Raw genomic sequence first — 19,567 nt, forward strand, 5'->3', positions numbered from 1 at the left:
AAATAAAAATTAATTAAGATTATTTTCTGAAAAGGCACTTAGGGGAGTTTGCATCTGAACTCTTCAATTGTACTGCACTAGCATTGAGTAATAGGTTGGTGGGGGGAGTAATTAACCAGTGCTCTGCCTCTGCCCCATCCTCCTCCGTGACTTTGGTACCCTGAGCATGGCCCTCCGCACTGCTCCCTTGGGGCGCCATTGGGAGCTTGCCCCCTTGCACAGGTGAGGCATAAATGGAATTTCGTTGTGTGCAGTGAACACTTGTGTGCTGTGGAGTGCTGTGTCACTTCACAACACATGGGCAATTGGCCTTCAGGACTCAAGTTCGAGTCCACCCTGGGTCATCATCCCAAACCTATCCTATAGGCTTACATTATCTCTCTCCCACTTGATTCTTGTCTCCATTTTCACTTTCCAGACATACACATCCCATAAATTTACTCACAAAAACAAACAGCACCACCAATTAAAAAAATGAAACAAAAATATGGCTCATTAGTCATGTGTAGTGTTTGGATCAGTGATGAATATTTCATGACCATTGGGTATCGGGTGTGTGCACAACAATAACAAACCAATAAAGCACCATTTATTGCATCCATTAGAGAGACTAACACCCAGCAATCGCTCACACATGTAGCCCGCTCATCCTTAAATGTGATAGCTATCCACTTACTGATTCTTATACTCTATATTAAAGCAATGGAACGTTCTAGAAGAGCTTTCAGGGAAAGCCATCAAGTCTGCCACTTGCTGATATTTAACTCATCACCACGATTAGCTCTGTATCCACTTAAAAATGATACACTTCAACGGCTCCCTTGCCTACAGCTTTATTGTCATTATTTACCTCAAGCTCGGCAGGCCTCCTGCCCGGCCCTTGGAACTAGCTAGATACCTTGAGTTACTCTGTATGCATGGAGAGGCCCTGAGAGCGCTAATAGCGCTGAGTTAGCATTTGTCATCGCTGAAGTGGAGTCCTCTCTCTCTCTCTCTCAACTTCCAGTGTGACAAAATTGTGATTTATCATTGGGCATTACTGTAGCGTGATACTCCTTCTCTTCCTTCATTCAATCATTTGTTTGCTCTCCCTCTCTCTCTCTCTCTCTCTCTCTCTCTCTCTCTCTCTCTCTCTCACCCATGGTAATGTAACGCAGGCTGGAGGGAGAGATCAGTCATTGGTAAGTGCCCCTGCCACTGCCATGGCTTCTCCAGCTCCACGCTTGGTGGCGATGGCCTTATACCGTACGTCTTCTCTGGCATCTGCTGACATGGCTCTGACGCCATTGTTGCTCCCTCCTCAAGGTTGACGGGATGGGTCGGCCTCTTTGTCTTGCCTGTGGATGACAATGTCACACAGTGCGCACGAGAGAGAGAGAAGGAGAGAGAGAGAGAGAGAGAGAGAGAGAGAGAGAGAGAGAGAGAGAGAGAGAGAGAGAGAGAGATGGAGATGGATTGAGAAAGCAGAGTGAGATAGACAGACAGAAAAACAGATGGACAGAGAAAGACAAAGAGGTAGTAAGAGAATGAATGAGAGAAAGGGAACAAGGGAGGGTAAGAGAACAAAAGAACAAGAAAAGGAGGAGGAGAGAATGAGAAGTAAGTGTGAGAGTAGTGGAAGGAGTGAAATGAGAAGGGGCAGAGAGAGACTGAGAAAGAAGACTAGAGAGAGAGAGAGAACGAGAACAAGAGAGAGGAGCACGAGTATGAATGAGTCATGGAGCACAGGGGAAGTATACATCAGGGTGGTGGTGGTGAAGTGTTTGTCAAGTCAAGTCAAGTCGGTTTTATTAGTAGAGTAGAGTAGAGTAGAGTAGAGTAGAGTAACTTTATTAATCCCCAGGGGGAAATTCAGGTATCCAGTAGCTTACATAAATACATAAATACACAAATAAACGAATGCCCACATGGACATTTCAAGACACAAATAACACGTTCTGTGACATTCTGTGTAATTAATAAGACATTCTGTGAGTTGGGATAGACCATTATTGACAATTCCTTTACATGCACCGGTCATACAAAGCATTGAAATTACGTTTCTTACTTTCCCATGCAGACATAGACATAGACTTTAGGTGTGGACATAGACAATTAGACATAGACAGTACACATGCATTACACCTCGAGTACCTATACAATACCCTTACAGACATATAAACTGCAGACTCGGCAACAGCAGACATACATAGAACATGTATTAAGAAGAGGTATTGTTGTGCATTTTCAATTATGACTCCCTTCCTGACTTTTCACTTGAGATGCCATCAGAGATGTACCCAGAAGGCACTACCGTGGCGCTAACAGTAGGGCACTCCGGGTTCGATTCCTGGCCCAGGTCCTTTGCCGGCCCTTCCCCATCTCTCTCTCCCAACTAGCTTCCTGTCACTCCTTCGCTGTCTTGTCATCAATAAATTCAAAAGACCAAAAAAAAATCTTCAAAAAAGAGACGGAAAGACTTTAGAATAACTACCCCTAAAAAGCTTTACAAACACTTAAACAACATTTATTAATGAAAAATAAATAAAACAAAATATGACTTGACTTGACTTGAAAGTTTTAAAAAAAAAAGGCAATTTGTCTTACAGCACAGCAGAATGACATAAAGCATATGGGCCTACAATAAAAAACACATACAGTACAAACAAATACACACAATAAATAGTTAGACATATAATTACATACGTGACATATATTTACAAATGTGTGTAATTGAGAAAGAACCAAACTACGGCTGCACAGTGGAGTGGGACTCAACTTCTACTGGATGACTTTTACGTGTGTTTGCCTGCTGAATAGTTCTCTATCCATGGGTTTCATGCCTTCTGGTCTTTGGAGGACAAACTTCTAGGACCAATGTGGACGTTGCAGGACTGGTCGGCGGTGGAGTGGACAGAGAGATGAAACTTGATTTCCAAAAATAGAGCTCTTTATTTTTTCTTCTTTTCTAAAACTTTTTATTCAAAATGTGCAATTATTTACAGTGTCCCAAAAAATAAAGTTGAAAATGCAAAACATAAACTAATCAAAACAAAATATCAAAATGCAAAATTAAACAGGCTTCAAGTTTGCCAGGCTAAATCAAAATAAATGACCCTGAACAGAACTTCTATACTGCCAAAAGCACAATACCTTTCACCAAGACGTCCTAACCACAACTGAAGCTCTAAAGCCTCTACTGAGTTTCTATACCCGTAGCCCCTCCCCACAGATGAGCCCAGTTGCAAAAATAAATCAATTAACTAAATAACAAAAAAACAACTGAAAAGAATAAGCACAAAATACACAAACACCCCAAATAATCTCCAGTAAACAAAATCCCTCCTACACATTATAAAAATACATTTTCCCCAAAATCGGTAAAACACCCCCACTAAAATGTTATGCGCCGCCCAGAGCTCGCGCACCCCCCAATAACGTCTTGTTGATAAAAAGTTCATTTTTTATTAAGTCTCCATAAACTTAACTTTTTAAGGGGTAGTTATTGTAAAGTGTTACCATGTATCCTGACTCAGAGCTACAGAGTGGCAGTGGTAGCCAAGGCACTGGCATTTATCACTATGTGTGTGTGTGTGTGTGTGTGTGTCTGTGTGTCTGTGTGTCTGTGTGTGTGTGTGTGTGTGTGTGTGTGTGTGTGTGTGTGTGTGTGTGTGTGTGTGTGTGTGTGTCTGTGTGTCTGTGTGTCTGTGTGTCTGTGTGTAGAGTATGTGAATATGTCACACAAAGACCTCAGACTAACTCCCTAACCATTGACCCATGGCTGTCCCCGCCTGTAATGATTCATGTGGTGTTATGACGAGGTGGGTTGACATGAATTTGTCTTTTCCTTGCTTCATACTTAACTTTTTATTTCAGGTGGTTGAAATTTGTTATCTTGTGAACGTGTGCTAACGCATCTGTGATGCCATGTTAAATGTTACAGTAAAAAAAATAGTGTCATCCTGGGGCAGGTAACTGCAACTGTTGGATGCGTTGGTGGTAGCAGTCACAGAGACATTTGAACATTTTATAATACTTGAAAACGAATGTTGAATATCTGTCTGTCTGTCTGTCTGTCTGTCTGTCTGTCTGTCTGTCTGTCTGTCTCTCTCTCTCTCTCTCCTCCTCTTCCGCCTCCCCTTCCCAGGATGCCTTTGCCAAGGGCGAGGTGTTCCTAGGCAACAGTGACCAGGGCTACAGTGCCAGCGAAGGCCTGCCGGCGGGCACCCACTGCAATGGCGCCTGGTACTACGGTGTTACCATAGTGACACCCGAGCGCAGCTTCCTGTTTACCTGCGAGACGGAGGCGGAGCAACAGGAATGGGTCCGCCTCTTCAACGACGTCATCAGCACCCCAATGACTCCACAGGAGTACAGCAGTGCGTATACTGAACACTATATTTACACGCACGCACGGACATAAAACGGACGGATAAAAGTGTGTACAAGTCACACTTTCACTCAATAGGCCAGACCCAAATCCCATCCTCTAACTCGAGCTTAGCTACTGCCATGTTGGTCTAGTACTGTAACTAGGAGCTAGTTGCTTTTTGTTTTGTTTTGTTAGTTTTTTCTTTCAATTAGAATGTCATTACTTTGTTGCTTGCAGTCAATTATTAACATAGCCCTGGACCATAATAAGTTAATCAGATCCGCAGTAGGGGGTTGGTGCAATGAGGAGAGAAACAATCCTGCGACCTTGCACGTTCTCAGTCATATACGTACTGTACATACATATAACGAGCTGAAGTCATTCAAACTTGTATGAAGTCGTAATGGCCCAGCTCCACGTTACTGCTGTAGCTGCTGTAGACACTAGGGCTGTCGAATATGACGATATATATCGTTATCGTGATATAAAAGTGTATATCGTGACCTTTCTCCTATATCGTTTATATCGTGATATTCAATTTTATACAACTGATAAAATTACTATCATTTAATTACATTTCATGTTGTCACAATACACACTATAGGTTCATGTAACTGTAAAAATAAGAATAAAAAGATCCATTTTAAAGAAAGATTGTTTTGTGACAAGAAAAAAATAAAGGGCAAATAAAGAGAATAACTGAAAAACGTATGTAATTGTGCTATATCGTGATATATATCGTTATCGTGATATAAAGTAATCCATATCGTGATAGTGTTTTTTTCCATATCGCCCAACCCTAGTAGCCACCCAATCACTCCTCTATGCACCCTGCTTTATGCATACTCCCCTGTTCACTATTACTACTATTGGCTTGCTATAAGTAATATATCATACGTAACAAGAAGAAGAAGAAGAATATAATGTATATCAATAATACACCTGCACCTCCATCTTGGATGTGCGCACCACTGCCTTACTTAATTGGCCTATCAATAATACACACATAATAATACCAAACTAGTTTTAAGGATAGTGGAGGGGTTTTTTTTGTCCCCCATGGATGCACAGTCCTACAAAAAAAACACACTCGCGCGCACACACACACGTATGCACGCACGCACATGCACACTCACACATACACACTTTTAATTCCAATCCAATTCACAACATTTTATATTGCTTCCACTCCCCGAACATTCCCAAACACTGGTTTGACAGTTCTGTAACATCCTTAAGTTGAAACTATACACTGTGTATGTGTCACGTAATTCTTAAATATTGATGTAATAAGGATTCTTTTTATGTGTGTTTTCTCCACAGTGGAAGCCCTTTACAAGTACAAACACTGATGGAGGGACCTGTCTGTGACCCTCACATGAGCGATGTCGTCCATTTCCTGACCTCTAGTTTATTTTTCCTGACCTTTAACCCCTTAGAGTTCAAGGGGAAAAAGTGGAACCGTGCAATGAGCCAAAGAGATAACACTACTCAAAAAAAGCTATGTTGCATAAAAAAAACACATAGCTCAGTGATGGACAACCTGAATTCGGAAGCTATGATTCGGTAGCCTGGTTATCATCGACTTTCAAATCTCTTCAAGACTTGGTCTGAACAAGAGCATAACAATTATCATTTCCCAAACAGCATGGTTGACCCACCTCCCTTGGTTTGCTACTGGTTGTTTGCTTCCTGACAAAGTGGGAGGAGTTCCCGATTTTTCTGGAGCTCAGAAACGCTGTTTTGTCTTGCTCCTGGCCTGATTAGAAGCGACGCTGAAGGTGTTGTGTCACTACGAGGGCTCGGACTGGCTAATGATTCAATGCCACGTATTCCAAACTACCTGGTTTTATCTGTCCAATTACGGTATTTGGACAGGTAAAATTGTGTCTTTTGGGATACGTGGCACTGGACTCTGGCTTCTTAGTCCAGGTTGCCCATCACTGTAGTAGCTATTACTATTACCGGTACTATGCTCCTCTGTTTCTAGCTTGTGTTATACGCCTACTACACTAAAGTATTTTGAGAGTACTCTATTGAACCGTTGTCATTTACAGTAGTGAGCTTTGTTTTGTCATTTGAATAGGATATAGTGTGTTACAAGAAACAAATTATTGAGGGTTGTTTACTCATTTCTATACAAAGCATATTACATGGAAGTTCTCTGTATAGTCAGTTAGGGGGATCTACTCATGGATACATTATTAGACTCCCCTTATGAAACATTGTCTTTTGTCTCCACCTAGTGGTAGATTGAGGTACATGTCCTCAACTACTCCGTGTTGACTTATCTGACGTGCTCTAGTCAGTTGAAATGTAAAGGCTTCCGCAAGTCATTGTAGTTCCTCCTATACTTTCCTCTGCCCTTGTTAAGTGGGGCTCAAAGTAATCAATGATCAAAGCCTTTATTCCATATCTTGCAACAACCGTAATTAAGATCTCATTATTCTTATTGCAACTGGGATGGTGAATTGGGGAATAAAAAAACAGCAGCAGCTGCTTTGTGTTGTTTGACAGTGCAGGGCCCGTGACAAAGTCACTCCTTGTCCCGGGGCAACTGACCCCTTTGTCCCTCCTTGTTGGCTTCCCTGCTGCTTGATAGTGGGAAAACTCCTCCTCTCTGCACGGAGGAGGGATGACACCACCAAGGCACACTGTAAAACATTACTACCAACCCAAAATGTGAACGTCAAAAAGTAAGTTTACCCGCTGCCATAACTTTGCAAGTTAACTCAATGTGACAAAGCCTCAACTTGAGTTAAGCCTTGAGTTGAGTTAACTTACAAACTTCAGGCAGCAGGGCAACTTACCTTTTTACGTTTACTGTAACTGGCTTTCAATGCTTTACAGTGCAAGAGGTCAGATGCTACAGGAAAGGATGGGAGAGACAAGAGTGAGTTGCAGCCAAATTATGATGCATGTTAACGAACAGTAACTACTGTATTGGTTTAATGTGTTGTAATATTGTAAAAGTCATAAAGTGCCAGACAAATGAGTAGTGTTAAGCTGTCCACAAGTCAGAGGTACACCCCATTCAGACCAAATTCAAAATAAAAGGCATGATTTCATACCCTGCTGTGTGTTACCAGACCATTTAATGTCACGTCTGTTGAATAAGTGCTTTTACTGCAAATCAAGCTGAAGCAACAGCTGAAAGTATACAGTTAGACTATCAGACCATCAGGTCGTTTGTCAGTATCAAAAATTTATAGAGCATTTCAACTGTTTTGAATAATTATGGCAGATACCTGTAGCAGGCTTCACCCAGAGCTCTTTAATTATTTTGAGGGTTTTGGCAACCTTTTCTATTGAATATAATTTGAATAACTAATCTGGGAAGTTATTATTGTTCTCCTAGACACAGAGACAGACAGACCTGCCAACTCTGCTTGCCATGTGTAGATGGATGGGGTCTGGATGGGATGGCTGGGTACGGTAAAGTGCGTATGTGGTATATGGGGGTAGGTGAGATGTGATGTGACGTATGGCTGCCGAAGAGCCTTGGTGTGCAAAACTGCACCCTGGTGTGCAAACGACCAGCCAGGAGCAGCCGAGGGGAATCTCGTAAATCCAGCGCAAGCCACACCATGGTGTCACCTACTTGAGACCTGAGATGAGTGTGAGAGAGAGAGAGAGAGAGAGAGAGAGAGAGAGAGAGAGAGAGAGAGAGAAAGGGAGGGAGAGAGAGACAGAGAGAGAGACAGAGAGAAAGAGTAGAGTAGATGGAGAAAGAGGAACAGAAGAGGAGAATCTCTGGTCTCCTGTCACACAGATACACTCAGAGCCCAGTACTACCAGACCAGAAGGGGTAAGCCGCAGATCCTAACCATCTCAGCACAACTCCAAACTACCACCTCACCTTCCTGACCCTGCCTGAATGGAAGAGGAACCAAGGCACAGTCACCACCAAGATCGATATCCAGTGGACAGAAACCTGCGTGGGAGGCAGGAGTGGTATGAACACCCGGCTGCGGTCTTCCTTAGTGGGAATAAGTAGTGCCAGGATTTGTGGCGGTCGGAGGACTACCTCCCAGGTGCATGGCCTTCAATCTCGTCGGTTACTCGGATGCGACTGCGCCGTGTGAGGAATAACTTTTTTGGAATGACCATGGCCGAGTGGTGGTATTTGTGTGTGTGGACCGAACCAAGAACTTCAAAGTTATGTCCACTAATATCCAACCTGACCTGTGTGGCTTAAAGGATTTGCTGAAGTGTTCCTGCTATATTGTTTATGTAGAGTTTACTTTTGCGCGTTAGAAATAAGCACATTTGAGTGTGCTTCTCACTATGTCATAAATACTCGGCAGGATTTTTAACACTATGTTTTATGGGAGCTGTAGAAAGTTTGAGTGAAATTCTGGAAAGCCTAGGAGAAAAAAACCTTACTTCTCAAAGGGTTAAAAATCTCAAACAAAAGAAACCAGGAACACAAATCTACAGCAAGTCACCTTTTGGAATTGCGATTACTTGGTTACCATCAAGGCTCTGCTGTACAGGATTTTGCATTCCTCCTTTTTTTGTTTTTCTCCTTTGTTCCCACCACTTCATCGGATCATCGGCCTATAGGCAGCAATGAGTCAGACCCCCAACATCACCGCCCCATCGTCAGGTGGAGCAGGAGGTGCCAGTAGTGCCAGCAGTGGTGGCGGTGGCGGAGGTGGTGCTGGCGGTGGTAGCGGTGGTGGTAGCGTCATGTGGGTGACCCCTCTGCTGGGCGCCACCCTGCTCAGCATGTGCGTGCTGGGCATGGCGGGCAACATCTACACGCTGCTGGTGATGCGCTCGGCCGTGCTGCGCCGCGCCGGCTCCATGTACGTCTTCATCCTCAACCTGGCCATGGCCGACCTGCTGTACCTGGGCACCATCCCCTTCGTGGTCTGCACCTACTTCGCCCACAACTGGTTCTTCGGCGAGACGGGCTGCCGCGTGCTCCTCAGCCTGGACCTGCTGACCATGCACGCCAGCGTCTTCGTGCTGGTGGCCATGAGCCTGGAGCGCTACCGGGCCGTGGCCACGCCGTTCCGGGCCCGCCGGTCCTCCAGCGCCCGCGCCCACTGGGTCATGGCGCTGGGCATCTGGCTGACGGCCTTCACGCTCACGCTGCCCATGATGGTGATGATCCGGCTGCGCGAGGGGCGCGTCAGCTCGGCCGGCCTGGTCAAGAGGATCTGCTTCCCCACGTGGACCCCCGAGGCCTTCCGCGCCTACCTGACCGTGCTGTTCTTCACCAGCATGCTGGTGCCGGGGCTGGTGATGGTGGGGCTGTACGCGGGGCTGGCCCGGCGCTACTGGGCCGCCCAGGCCAACCTAGCCCGCCGGGGGGGCGGCGGGTCCGGTCAGCCGCGTCCCGTCTCGTCCTCGTCCTCCCGGAGGCGGCGGCGGAGCCTCAAGCACAAGGTGGTGGCCATGATCTTCAGCATCGTGGTGGCGTACTGGGCCTGCTTCCTGCCCTTCTGGGGCTGGCAGCTGGCCAAGCTCTTCTCGCCCGAGTCGCTGCGCGCCCTCTCGCCGGCCGCGCACACCTACGTCAACTTCTTCGTCACCTGCCTGACGTACGGCAACAGCTGCGTCAACCCGCTGCTCTACACGCTGCTCACGCGCAACTACAAGGACTACCTGGCGCAGCGCAGCCAGTCGGGGGCGTCCAGTCGCACCGAGGCGCCCTCAGCCGCGGCCCCTGCCGCCACTGCCGCTGTGGAACTCCAGGATTCATAAGCGGCTCAAATTTGATTTGTAAGGACATTTGGAACTTTTATGAATTATAATATTAATCGTTTGTTTGTTTCTTACATCAACTTCTTCGTTACCTACAAGGACTGTTTGGCGCGACGCAGCCAGTCGAGGGCATCAAGTCGCGCAGAGGACTTCTCAGCCGCGACGCCAGCTGTGTGGACATCCAAGATTCATAAGGTGGATTCTGCTGCTCAAATGTGGCTTATAAGGACGTTTGGGATTTTTCTGACCTATAATATTAATCATTTATTTCTTACATCAAATTCTTCATTACCTACAAGGTTGGAGGCCTCCAATCGAACAAAGGCTGCTGCTGGCCCTGTTGCTGCTGTGGAACTCCAGGATTCCTAATGTGGACTCTGCGGCTCAAATTTGATTTATATGGACGCTTGGGAGTTTTACGAAATATAATATTAATCATTTGTTTCTTACGTCAAATTCTTTGTTACCTACAAGGACTGTTTGGCACAACGCAGCCAGTCGAGGGCATCAAAGTCGCACAGAGGTCCCCTCAGCCGCGACCCCAGCTGTGTGTGGACAGCCAAGATTCATAAGGTGGATTCTGCAGCTCAAATGTGGTTTATAAAGACGTCTGGGATTTTTATGAAATATAATATTAATCATTACCTACATTACCTGCATTACAGCCAGTCTGCGGCCCCAAGTCGCTCCAAGGATGGATACAATGGATATTAGGGTGCATCAAACGCCCCAACGTCTGAAAATCCTGCTCTGCTTTTGCAAAATTGTTCCTTTGTATTAACATAACACCCATGTAAAATCTTAGCGATTTTGGTTAATGTTGAAGGGTGGCACAATATGCTTGACACTTTGAATGGCAGTGGATGGGCTATTTTAGCAAAATCCTTCAAGAGTGTATTTTACACTATTCATTCATTTGGAAGAATGCTCTAGTTCCCTTTCCACTTTCCTAGATTTGTTTTTTAGAGCCTTCCTTCAGCAAGGCTTTAGGCCTCATTTGCTAATCTTTTAGCCATGTTTGAACACCCATGTATATCCATTATTTGGTATTTGTTGAGTTTTTGATGTCCTGGGAAAGTGGAAAGGCAACTGGAGCATTCTTCCAAACGACTGTCCTTACTGTTTCTGATCAAAACAGTCTCAAAATACACTTTGCACAGATTTGGCTAAAAAATGCCCATTCACAATCATTCAAAATTTCAAGCCTATTATGCCACCCTTTAACATCAATCAAATTTGCTAGAAATGTACAAGGGAGTTATGATAGTGCAACAGAACAATACTGCAAGAGCAAACTGGGATATTGCAAAGTTTTCCATTTTGAGGGGCGTTTGATGGATATTTGATGGCACCCTAATGGATATCCAGGTGGATTCTGCTGCTCACAGTTGGTTTCTAAGGACGTTTTTTGCAAGATTGTTAAGGATCCTTATGACCTCCGCCAAGGAGGGTCCCCAATACATACATAAATGGCTGGAGTGCTTAATGATGGACGAGACAAGAGAGGAGATGAGTATGAATGACTGCTGTAACCGCTCCGAATTTGTTAGGCTATAAGGATGTTTTGGATTTTCATTTTTTTATTATTAACCTGAGTAATTTTTTTCTTGTTTAGAGAAGGCTTCTCGGGCTATTATTATTAGTGGGGTGTTTTGATGGCCTGGAAGAAGCGTTGTTGCTACACACAGAGGAAATGTCCAATGATGACATAGGAATGTTGGAGGAGCACACGAGACGAATTCAAACGTAATGTTGTCACCAAATTGAGATGGGTTTGGTAGATAGTGTCATTTATAAACAAGTGTTTCACTGCAGCGAGAGGGGGAGGGATTTCACTTTTTAATGTTTTTGTTTACATTATTGGACAGTGTATGGTAGATGTAGATCGATACATGTAGATAAATACACTGCTTGGCAACCTTTTTGTCCATGTCGGTATATATGTATGGCTCTTATTGAATACTGTATTTAGTTTCTTCATAGTAAACATATGTACAACAAAATCAAAGTGTGTCTGTCTCAATTTCCAGAACATAGATGATCCACAAACCACCAGGCTACTTGAAGTGAGGGTATGTTTTGGTTGTGGGGTCCAGAGCCGTCTAATAAGAGAGTTACGTCACTCCCATAGACCTCAATGGTCCAATCTTTCCACAGCAATGGCGGCTCTCATGGAGCCCCACTGAGCGTTTTACATGTAAATCACCATTGACTTTAATTCCAATATAAGTAGTTACTTAGTTCCAGGAGGTGGCCGTAGAACACAGAAAATGTGTTAAAGGTAAATGTAATTCGTTTGTACTTAATATTTGTTTGGTATGTTCTGTGTTAGTCTCCAGCGAACAGAAAATTGCTGTTAAGAAATATTTTAATCTGCGTGAATCACATCACCAACCCACTTCCTGGTGCCCGGTTGACACAACTCTCTTATGAAGCGGCTCTAGTGGGGTCCTGTGTGTCGAGAGGATGTAATGCTCTGATCAAAGAGTGTCTGCTTTAGTCTCCAGCACACAGATGATCCATTACATTGCATTATTATTAGTAGTAAGTAGGGCTGTAACGATATTGTATCAAACTGATCGCGGTGCACTGAAGGCATTATCGTGATACACGCTTTCAAAGTAAGCTACTGTTGCCCTTCATCAAAGCTTCAAATGTGAAGATAAGCAAATTCATTTTAAATTAATTTAATAAATAAAGATAGATTAAAAATCATGGACCTTAGGTCCAAAATGGTGTTACAAACTGAATCATGAGTAGAGTGTGTATCGTTACAGACTTAATTAGTAGGCACTTTTATCCAAGAGGAAGCACAAACGGAAAATACTGTACTTAACATAGTGAAGGTAGGGGGCTACAGAGTACAGCAGTATAGACAAAGTACAAAAGAAAACAAAGTGATGTCATATATTCAAGGGGGGGCCCTCTCCACCAAAGCTGTCTGCGGCCCTGTGTGTGCATGCGCATGTGCATGTGTGTCTGCATGCATTTTGGGTGTATTGGGAGGTCCCTCGCGCTGAGGGGATGCATTGCACTGCTTTCATTTCCTGTGTGGGTAAGGCCTACCACAAGCAGGGTTGCCAGATGTCACTGATGATTTCCAGCCAAATGCTGTCTGGAGGCACTGTTCCGCCCAATTTCAATCAAATTCCATTCATTTCAATGGAGATGAATCTACAGAAATCCCTGCCTAATACCTTTTTTTATTCGCAAACTGTCATCCTAAACAGCCCATTTGGGTAAGAACCCAGCCAATCTGGCAACACGAGCTACGTGTCTGTGTCGCCAAGCTCCCGGGAGCCATGTGGAATGTACCCCCTGTCCGTCACATTCCACAGTCACCAGGCACGGGCCTTTTCACGCCGCTCCACAAATTGTTCACAAATATGTGACTCCTTCCCGGCGTCCTGCCCTGTCGATGTGGCCTACCTGTCAATATGGTCTACCAAGTGTGTGTATGTGTGTCTGTCTGTCTGTCTGTCTGTCTGTCTGTCTGTCTGTGTTAGCAGAGTTGAGCAGTCATCAGCTCACAGCCCAAGGCTGCGTGCCGCTCTCTTTCTCCAAACACAAAGACAATACTAGGCTCAGGGATGGTGTACTGTGCTGTCGAAATAGCCTTTTAGCTCTGCTACACACTGCTGCCGGATCAGGGTTGCCAGATGAGGCTGAAGATTTCCAGCCCAAAAAATGCTCAAAACCCACCTGGAAGCACTAAATCCCACCCAATGCTATTGATTTCTATGGCCAACAATTGGGCGTTCTTTTTCTGTTACTTGCCATTTTTATCTGCATACGGCCATCCTAAGCAGCCCAATTGAGCGGCAAACTGCCCAATCTGGCAACACTGGTTAGGGTGAGAGTTATGGGCGGGGCTTAGGTGGGGGTGATTAGGGGGGGTGATTAGGGTTCACAGAATTGTGATTCCTCCCCATTGTCCTGTCAATATTGGCTACCCATCGAGCTGCACTACAATCCGCTCGTGTATCAGTGGTCAGGGTTAGGGTGGTTAAGCTGTGGCCTAATACTAAGAAGCTGGTTCAGCAGTAAAACACACTTAGTTAACCTACAGGAAGTGATAAACCTGCTAATAGATGTACCTGGAAGCATCATTTAGTTAAGAAAATTAGGACTCCATGCTCTTCTATTAGATGATTTACCTCTACCAAAAGATTAACTGAATACTAAACCAGCTTTTTAGTATACCCCCGTGGTTAGGCTTGGCAAGACTGTGATTCCTGACTGATGTCCGTTCGATGTGGTCTATCCATCCAGCTGCGCTGTAAACCATAGACCTACTCCTGGATCACTGGTCAGCTAGTGCTGCCCTACAAAGAAAAAAGGCAGTCACTGCATTGCTGTTTAAAATTAGTTCAATGACTTTAATGCCATCTATATTAAATTAAAGTCTAAAGTGGAATAAAATTATTGATTTGCAAAAAAGGTGGTAATTTAAAGTAACAAAACATGTCACATGTCAATAATCTCTCAAAAAACACATACTAGATTGCAGTATAATTTTAAAGTCAACTGACTCAGTTTTGAGCTCTGCGCAGTTGCTGCCTTTTTGCTTTGTAGGGCAGAGTAGTCAGGAGAGGGGCAAAGGCTATGCTAACAGTTGCTCATTTTGTCAAAGCTGGCTGGGCCGCTATTCACCATCACACACGCTAGGGCTGTAACGATACACTCAACTCACGTTTCGATTCGTATCACGATTTTTGACCCACGGTTCGAAACATTTTTAAAATGTATCTTTTTGAGGATCGTTTCTAGGTAAAATAGGTTACAAGTGGTTACTAAGAATGGAAAAAAAAGTTTACAAATAATAATGATACTGATTTGAAGCTTGGACGCACCATCACCTCATGTCATGTGGTTGTTTTCTGAATTGAAAGGTAACAGAACTTTGAAAGGGTGTATCACGATACTGCCTTCTTGTATCGCGATACAGTATCGTGACCGCGTGTATCACGATTTCGATACAATATTGTTACAGCCCTAACACACACACACACACACACACACAGAAAATACACATGCAGGCGACGAGATGGGCCTCGACAGCGCCACTGGAGCGTAGCGATAGCATTGGGAGGCCAGCTACACAGCGGACAACTTCAAACAATGGCTCGGCAAATTAGTCGCCGGGATGATTCAATTTGAAATCATTTACGGCAGTGTAAACAAGCCACTCAAATGGCAGCAATTGCTTCCTGATTTTTGTGTTTGTTTGTTTTCAGAGTAATTGCAGAATAGATACCAGATCAGTATGGCAGTGTCAATGAGATGATTGTCATTTTCTGTTGAAAACAATTGGACTAACCAGACACCTGTGTTGTGTGTGCTTTTTTTTTTTTTTTTCGATTTTGCTTCATACACCTGGGGCCTAATAGTACAAAGCTGGTTCAGGATAAGTTAAGAGTTAAATCATCTAATAGAAGAGCCTGGAGTCCTCATTTTCTTAAGAAAAGCTCTTGTATTAGACGATTTACCTCTTAACTTAACCTTAACTTATCCTGAACCAGCTTTGTAGTATAGGCCCCTGTTGGGTTTTGTGTCATGGCATCAACACTTCTATAAAGCTTTCAATACAGCCAGGTAACCACATTTATACAGGGTCATACAGCCTGTATAAACCTTTATAGATACTCAGTGATCAAAGTAGTTTCTAACCGGTGCTACACCCCCCCCCCTCCCCCCCACCCCCTCCTGCAAACAAACAAACAAAAAAAAAAAAAAACATAAACATGTGCACTACAGATCTATAGATCACTGCATGACTATTTTGGGTGTCACTTGCATGGTGTTGTACTGTAGGTATGTGTTTTCTACTTAAATAGCAGACCTTACTTCTTTCAAATGTGGGTTTTGGGCAGCATTTAACCTATTCTCTTACCGGTACAGCGCACCAGCTGTCAATGTTATACCGGTGCTACACACCTGTGCGTACCCGTCTACTTTCACCACTGTAGATACTCCTAAAAACATAGGCAAGGGAAGCCACATAATATAATTTGCTGTGCCACTTGTGGTTGGAGTAGAGTTTTTGACAGCATTACAAAGACTTAGGTCATGATAACTGTGTACAGCCATGCTGCCCTACAGAGCAAAAAGGCAGTAACTGCACTGTTGTTGAAAATTAGTCACTATGACTTTAATGTCATACATATAAAAGTCTGAAGTTAAATAAAATAATTGATCTGCAAAAAAAGATGATAATATAAAGTAACAAAACTGTCACATGTCAATAATCTCCCAAAAAGTGCTTAGTCTGGATTCCAGTATCATTTTAAAGTCATTTTACTCAGTTTTGAGCGCTGCACAGTTACTGCCTTTTTGCTTTGTAGGGCAGCATGGCTCCCAAACTTTTTTCTCCTGGGACCCCACTTTTGTAGGCCTACATAAGAATATGTCTGTGATATTACCTCTCTTCACCATCTTCACCCTCCTACCACTCGGTTTTTTTTCTTCTAATCTATGATCAGCATACGTTCACAGCAGGGCTTGACACTGGCACCTGCTAACCGGCCAAATGCTGGTAAAACTTGGCTGTGGCTAGTAACAATTACAGTGCCACTAGCCAATGTGGCAGGTAGGCCTACCTTATTCAACGGTATGACGCATCAGAATAGCATTTATTCTGCATTTTACGCCTTGTGTAGCAATTGTTTCTATTTATGTTCAAGAAAAAGCTCAATTCCTCAGCTTTTATTTGTTTGATTTACAAATGTATTTCCATATAGAAAGCTATGCACTCATCTGATTGCTTTTAACACCTCATCTTCTGAGGTTAGATGAACAGCGTCATGATAAAGAAAAAAAAACAATATCAAATTGTGGCTAGTAGAATAGCTGGATGGCTAGTTACTCTGAAAAACCACTAGCCACATGGCAGGCAAGCGAAAAAGTTAGTGTCAAGCCCTGGTTCACAGCCTTGATAGTGTTTATAGTGTTTCACAATCTTAATTTAAAACAGATTTACACAAATACTGAACACAGTATTTAGGTGTTGCTGTATACGTGTTTTACAGATTATATACTGTTTATTTAGCACATCCTTAGCCTCCAGACCACCAGACCACCTACTTTAAATGACAAAACTTTTAATCCATGGTATACAGAATTCGTTCACAGACTCCCAGCAGATGATTCATCTTCGCTGCCGGAAAAGCAGGTGAGGTCAGCACAGTGAGGGTGTGATGTGCGCTCGCACACAGACACACACACACACACTCTACCTCTCTCACTCTCTCTCTCACACACACACACACACACACACACACACACACACACACACACACACACACACACACACACACACACACACACACACACACACACACACACACACACACACACACACTAGACCTCTGTCTCTCACACACACACACACACACTAGACCTCTCTCACTCTCAAACACACACACACACACACTAGACCTCTCTCACTCTCAAACACACACACACACACACTAGACCTCTCTCTCTCAGACACACACACATACACACACACACACACAAGACCGCTCTCTCTCTCTCACACACACACACACACACACACACACTAGACCCCCCTCTCTCACACACACACACACAGAAAGAGAGGGAGAGAGAGAGTTAGAGTGGTGACGAATGTACTGAGGCGCACAGTGATGGGATTTGGCCGGAGACGGACGTTTAGCGCAATCTTTCCAGCCCAATAAACACAGAAGCTCCACCAGGGGTGATGATGTCAGTGGCTCTGCCCTTTCTTTGTGTGTGTGTGCCCAGGGCCGCTGACAGCTTTGGCTGGGCCCGGGACAAAGATGTCTGAAAGGGCCCCAAACCCAATACATACAATGTAATGAGGATCCAATTCTGGGCCTCCTCTCTCCTTGGGCCCGGGCCAAGTGACCCCTTTGCCCTCCACCTCCCACCCCTGTCGGCTTCCGTGTGTGTGTGTGAGTGTGTGTGTTTGTGGCTCCAACAGACATGGTGTCAATGGTTGTGGGTGTGCGTGTGAGAGAGAGAGAGAGAGAGAGAGAGAGAGTGTGTGCGTGCGCACGTGCATACGCACGCATGTGTATACATGCGTAACAGTCTGTATGTCAAACAGTGACACAACTAGAGTAAGAGAAGAGGTGTGTGCATATAGTATGTGATGTGTGTTCAGAGATAGTGTGTGACTGTAAGATTGGTAGAGACTACTAGTAAAAGCAGAGCCTTGAATGTTCAAGCTTTACAGTAAGCTGAGGCTACAGTGTTCTTTGTTTATAAAGTTTACTGTCAGGGTCGCTGACAGCTTTGGCTGGGCCCGGGACAAAGTCATCTGAAAGGGGCCCCCCACGCAATACATGCAATGTGCAAGAATCCGATTCTGCCCCCCCAACACACACACACACACACACACCCTTCAGCTTCCCTGTTTACAGTTACAGTAACCGGTCAAGAAATGGCTTCTTGATGCTCAATTTTAGTTCGGTCGTGAACTACACTGTGTATTGTGAATTTGACATTATGGATGTGCATTTAAAATCGCTACCTCGTGTAAACAGTCTCCACTTATTTCTCCCAAAGCCAACTATTACAGTTAATGAACAGTAACATTACATCACACATAGCTGATGATTTTATCCAGTGACTTAGTTATCTCACAGTTATCTTACAGTTATATTACAGGCGTATTAGTGTAAAGTGGGGATAGTTACCCTGCTCAAGGGCACTTACGCTGTCAAGGGAGGAGAGAGATAGAACCTGCAAACCCGTGATCTAGAGCCCAACTCCCTAACAATTAGACTACGGCTGCCCACAACTGGCATCATTTGAACAGCTCTGCTGGATGCTGAGTGAGTTGTGTGTAGTTGAGTAATGAATGTCATTGTGGTACGGATGGTATTCAAGTGGTTGCTGTTGGTGAGCGGTGGATGAGATAGGACTTTTAACTACCGGTATGCAGGGCTATTTTTCATCACCAGCCAAAATAGTAGGTGTTAGTCTTACTACACAGTAAATTTGGCAGTGTTAATTTAACACTTAGAGAGTAAGATCAACACCATGGGTGTTATATTTGACTCTGTGAGTGTTGAATTTACACCAAAATATCTGCTGTGTAGCCAAAAAAATACAGAGTGACTAATGGGACAAAGTGGCTAGTAAGATGGTCTTTTCTACCAGCCAAACTGGAATTTCACCAGCTTTTGGCTAGTTGGCTGGTGTTAATTTAGAGCCATGCCGGTATGAACACTAACCCTTTTATAACACTTACCATTCTGCCATAAAATTACATGACATGACACGTTACAGTCTTCACTAAGACATAACTGGGTCATTGTTATTCCAGTGACAAGAAACTTATGACAGGGGCGATGTTTAAAGATATTCTTTGAGATTCAAAAAAATGTCGGCCATTGTATTATTCAGTGTTTGCCCTTTATAAAAAAAGATGGTTTGAGCTATTGCAATCTGCCTGCTTAAGATAATGAAAATGCAGAATTATAAGCAAATACGAATCTGAAAGAAAAAAAA

General features: G+C 44.0%; 2 protein-coding genes across 2 annotated transcripts in view; both read left to right on the forward strand.

Moving 5' to 3' along the window:
- Positions 1-7,622, forward strand: part of zgc:92360 (uncharacterized protein LOC436988 homolog) — a 54,363-nt gene extending 46,741 nt beyond the window's left edge. The window contains exons 10-11 of the mRNA XM_063198900.1: positions 4,127-4,358; positions 5,675-7,622. Coding sequence (XP_063054970.1) covers positions 4,127-4,358; positions 5,675-5,703 — 261 coding nt within the window. The 3' untranslated portion in view covers positions 5,704-7,622. The remainder of the gene's footprint in view (positions 1-4,126; positions 4,359-5,674) is intronic.
- A 1,301-nt stretch (positions 7,623-8,923) lies between these two features.
- uts2r4 (urotensin-2 receptor 4) lies at positions 8,924-10,339 on the forward strand. Its single transcript, XM_063208001.1, has one exon. The coding sequence runs from the start codon at positions 8,924-8,926 to the stop codon at positions 10,064-10,066; it is 1,143 nt and encodes a 380-aa protein (XP_063064071.1). The 3' UTR covers positions 10,067-10,339.
- Positions 10,340-19,567: the final 9,228 nt, after the last annotated feature.

Source organism: Engraulis encrasicolus, chromosome 1 (genome assembly GCF_034702125.1).
Source record: "Engraulis encrasicolus isolate BLACKSEA-1 chromosome 1, IST_EnEncr_1.0, whole genome shotgun sequence".
NCBI lineage: Eukaryota > Metazoa > Chordata > Actinopteri > Clupeiformes > Engraulidae > Engraulis > Engraulis encrasicolus.

What these genes read in the sequence shown, in the direction of transcription:
- uts2r4 (XM_063208001.1), top strand. Translation starts at nt 8,924, where the DNA reads ATGAGTCAGACCCCCAACATCACCGCCCCATCGTCAGGTGGAGCAGGA.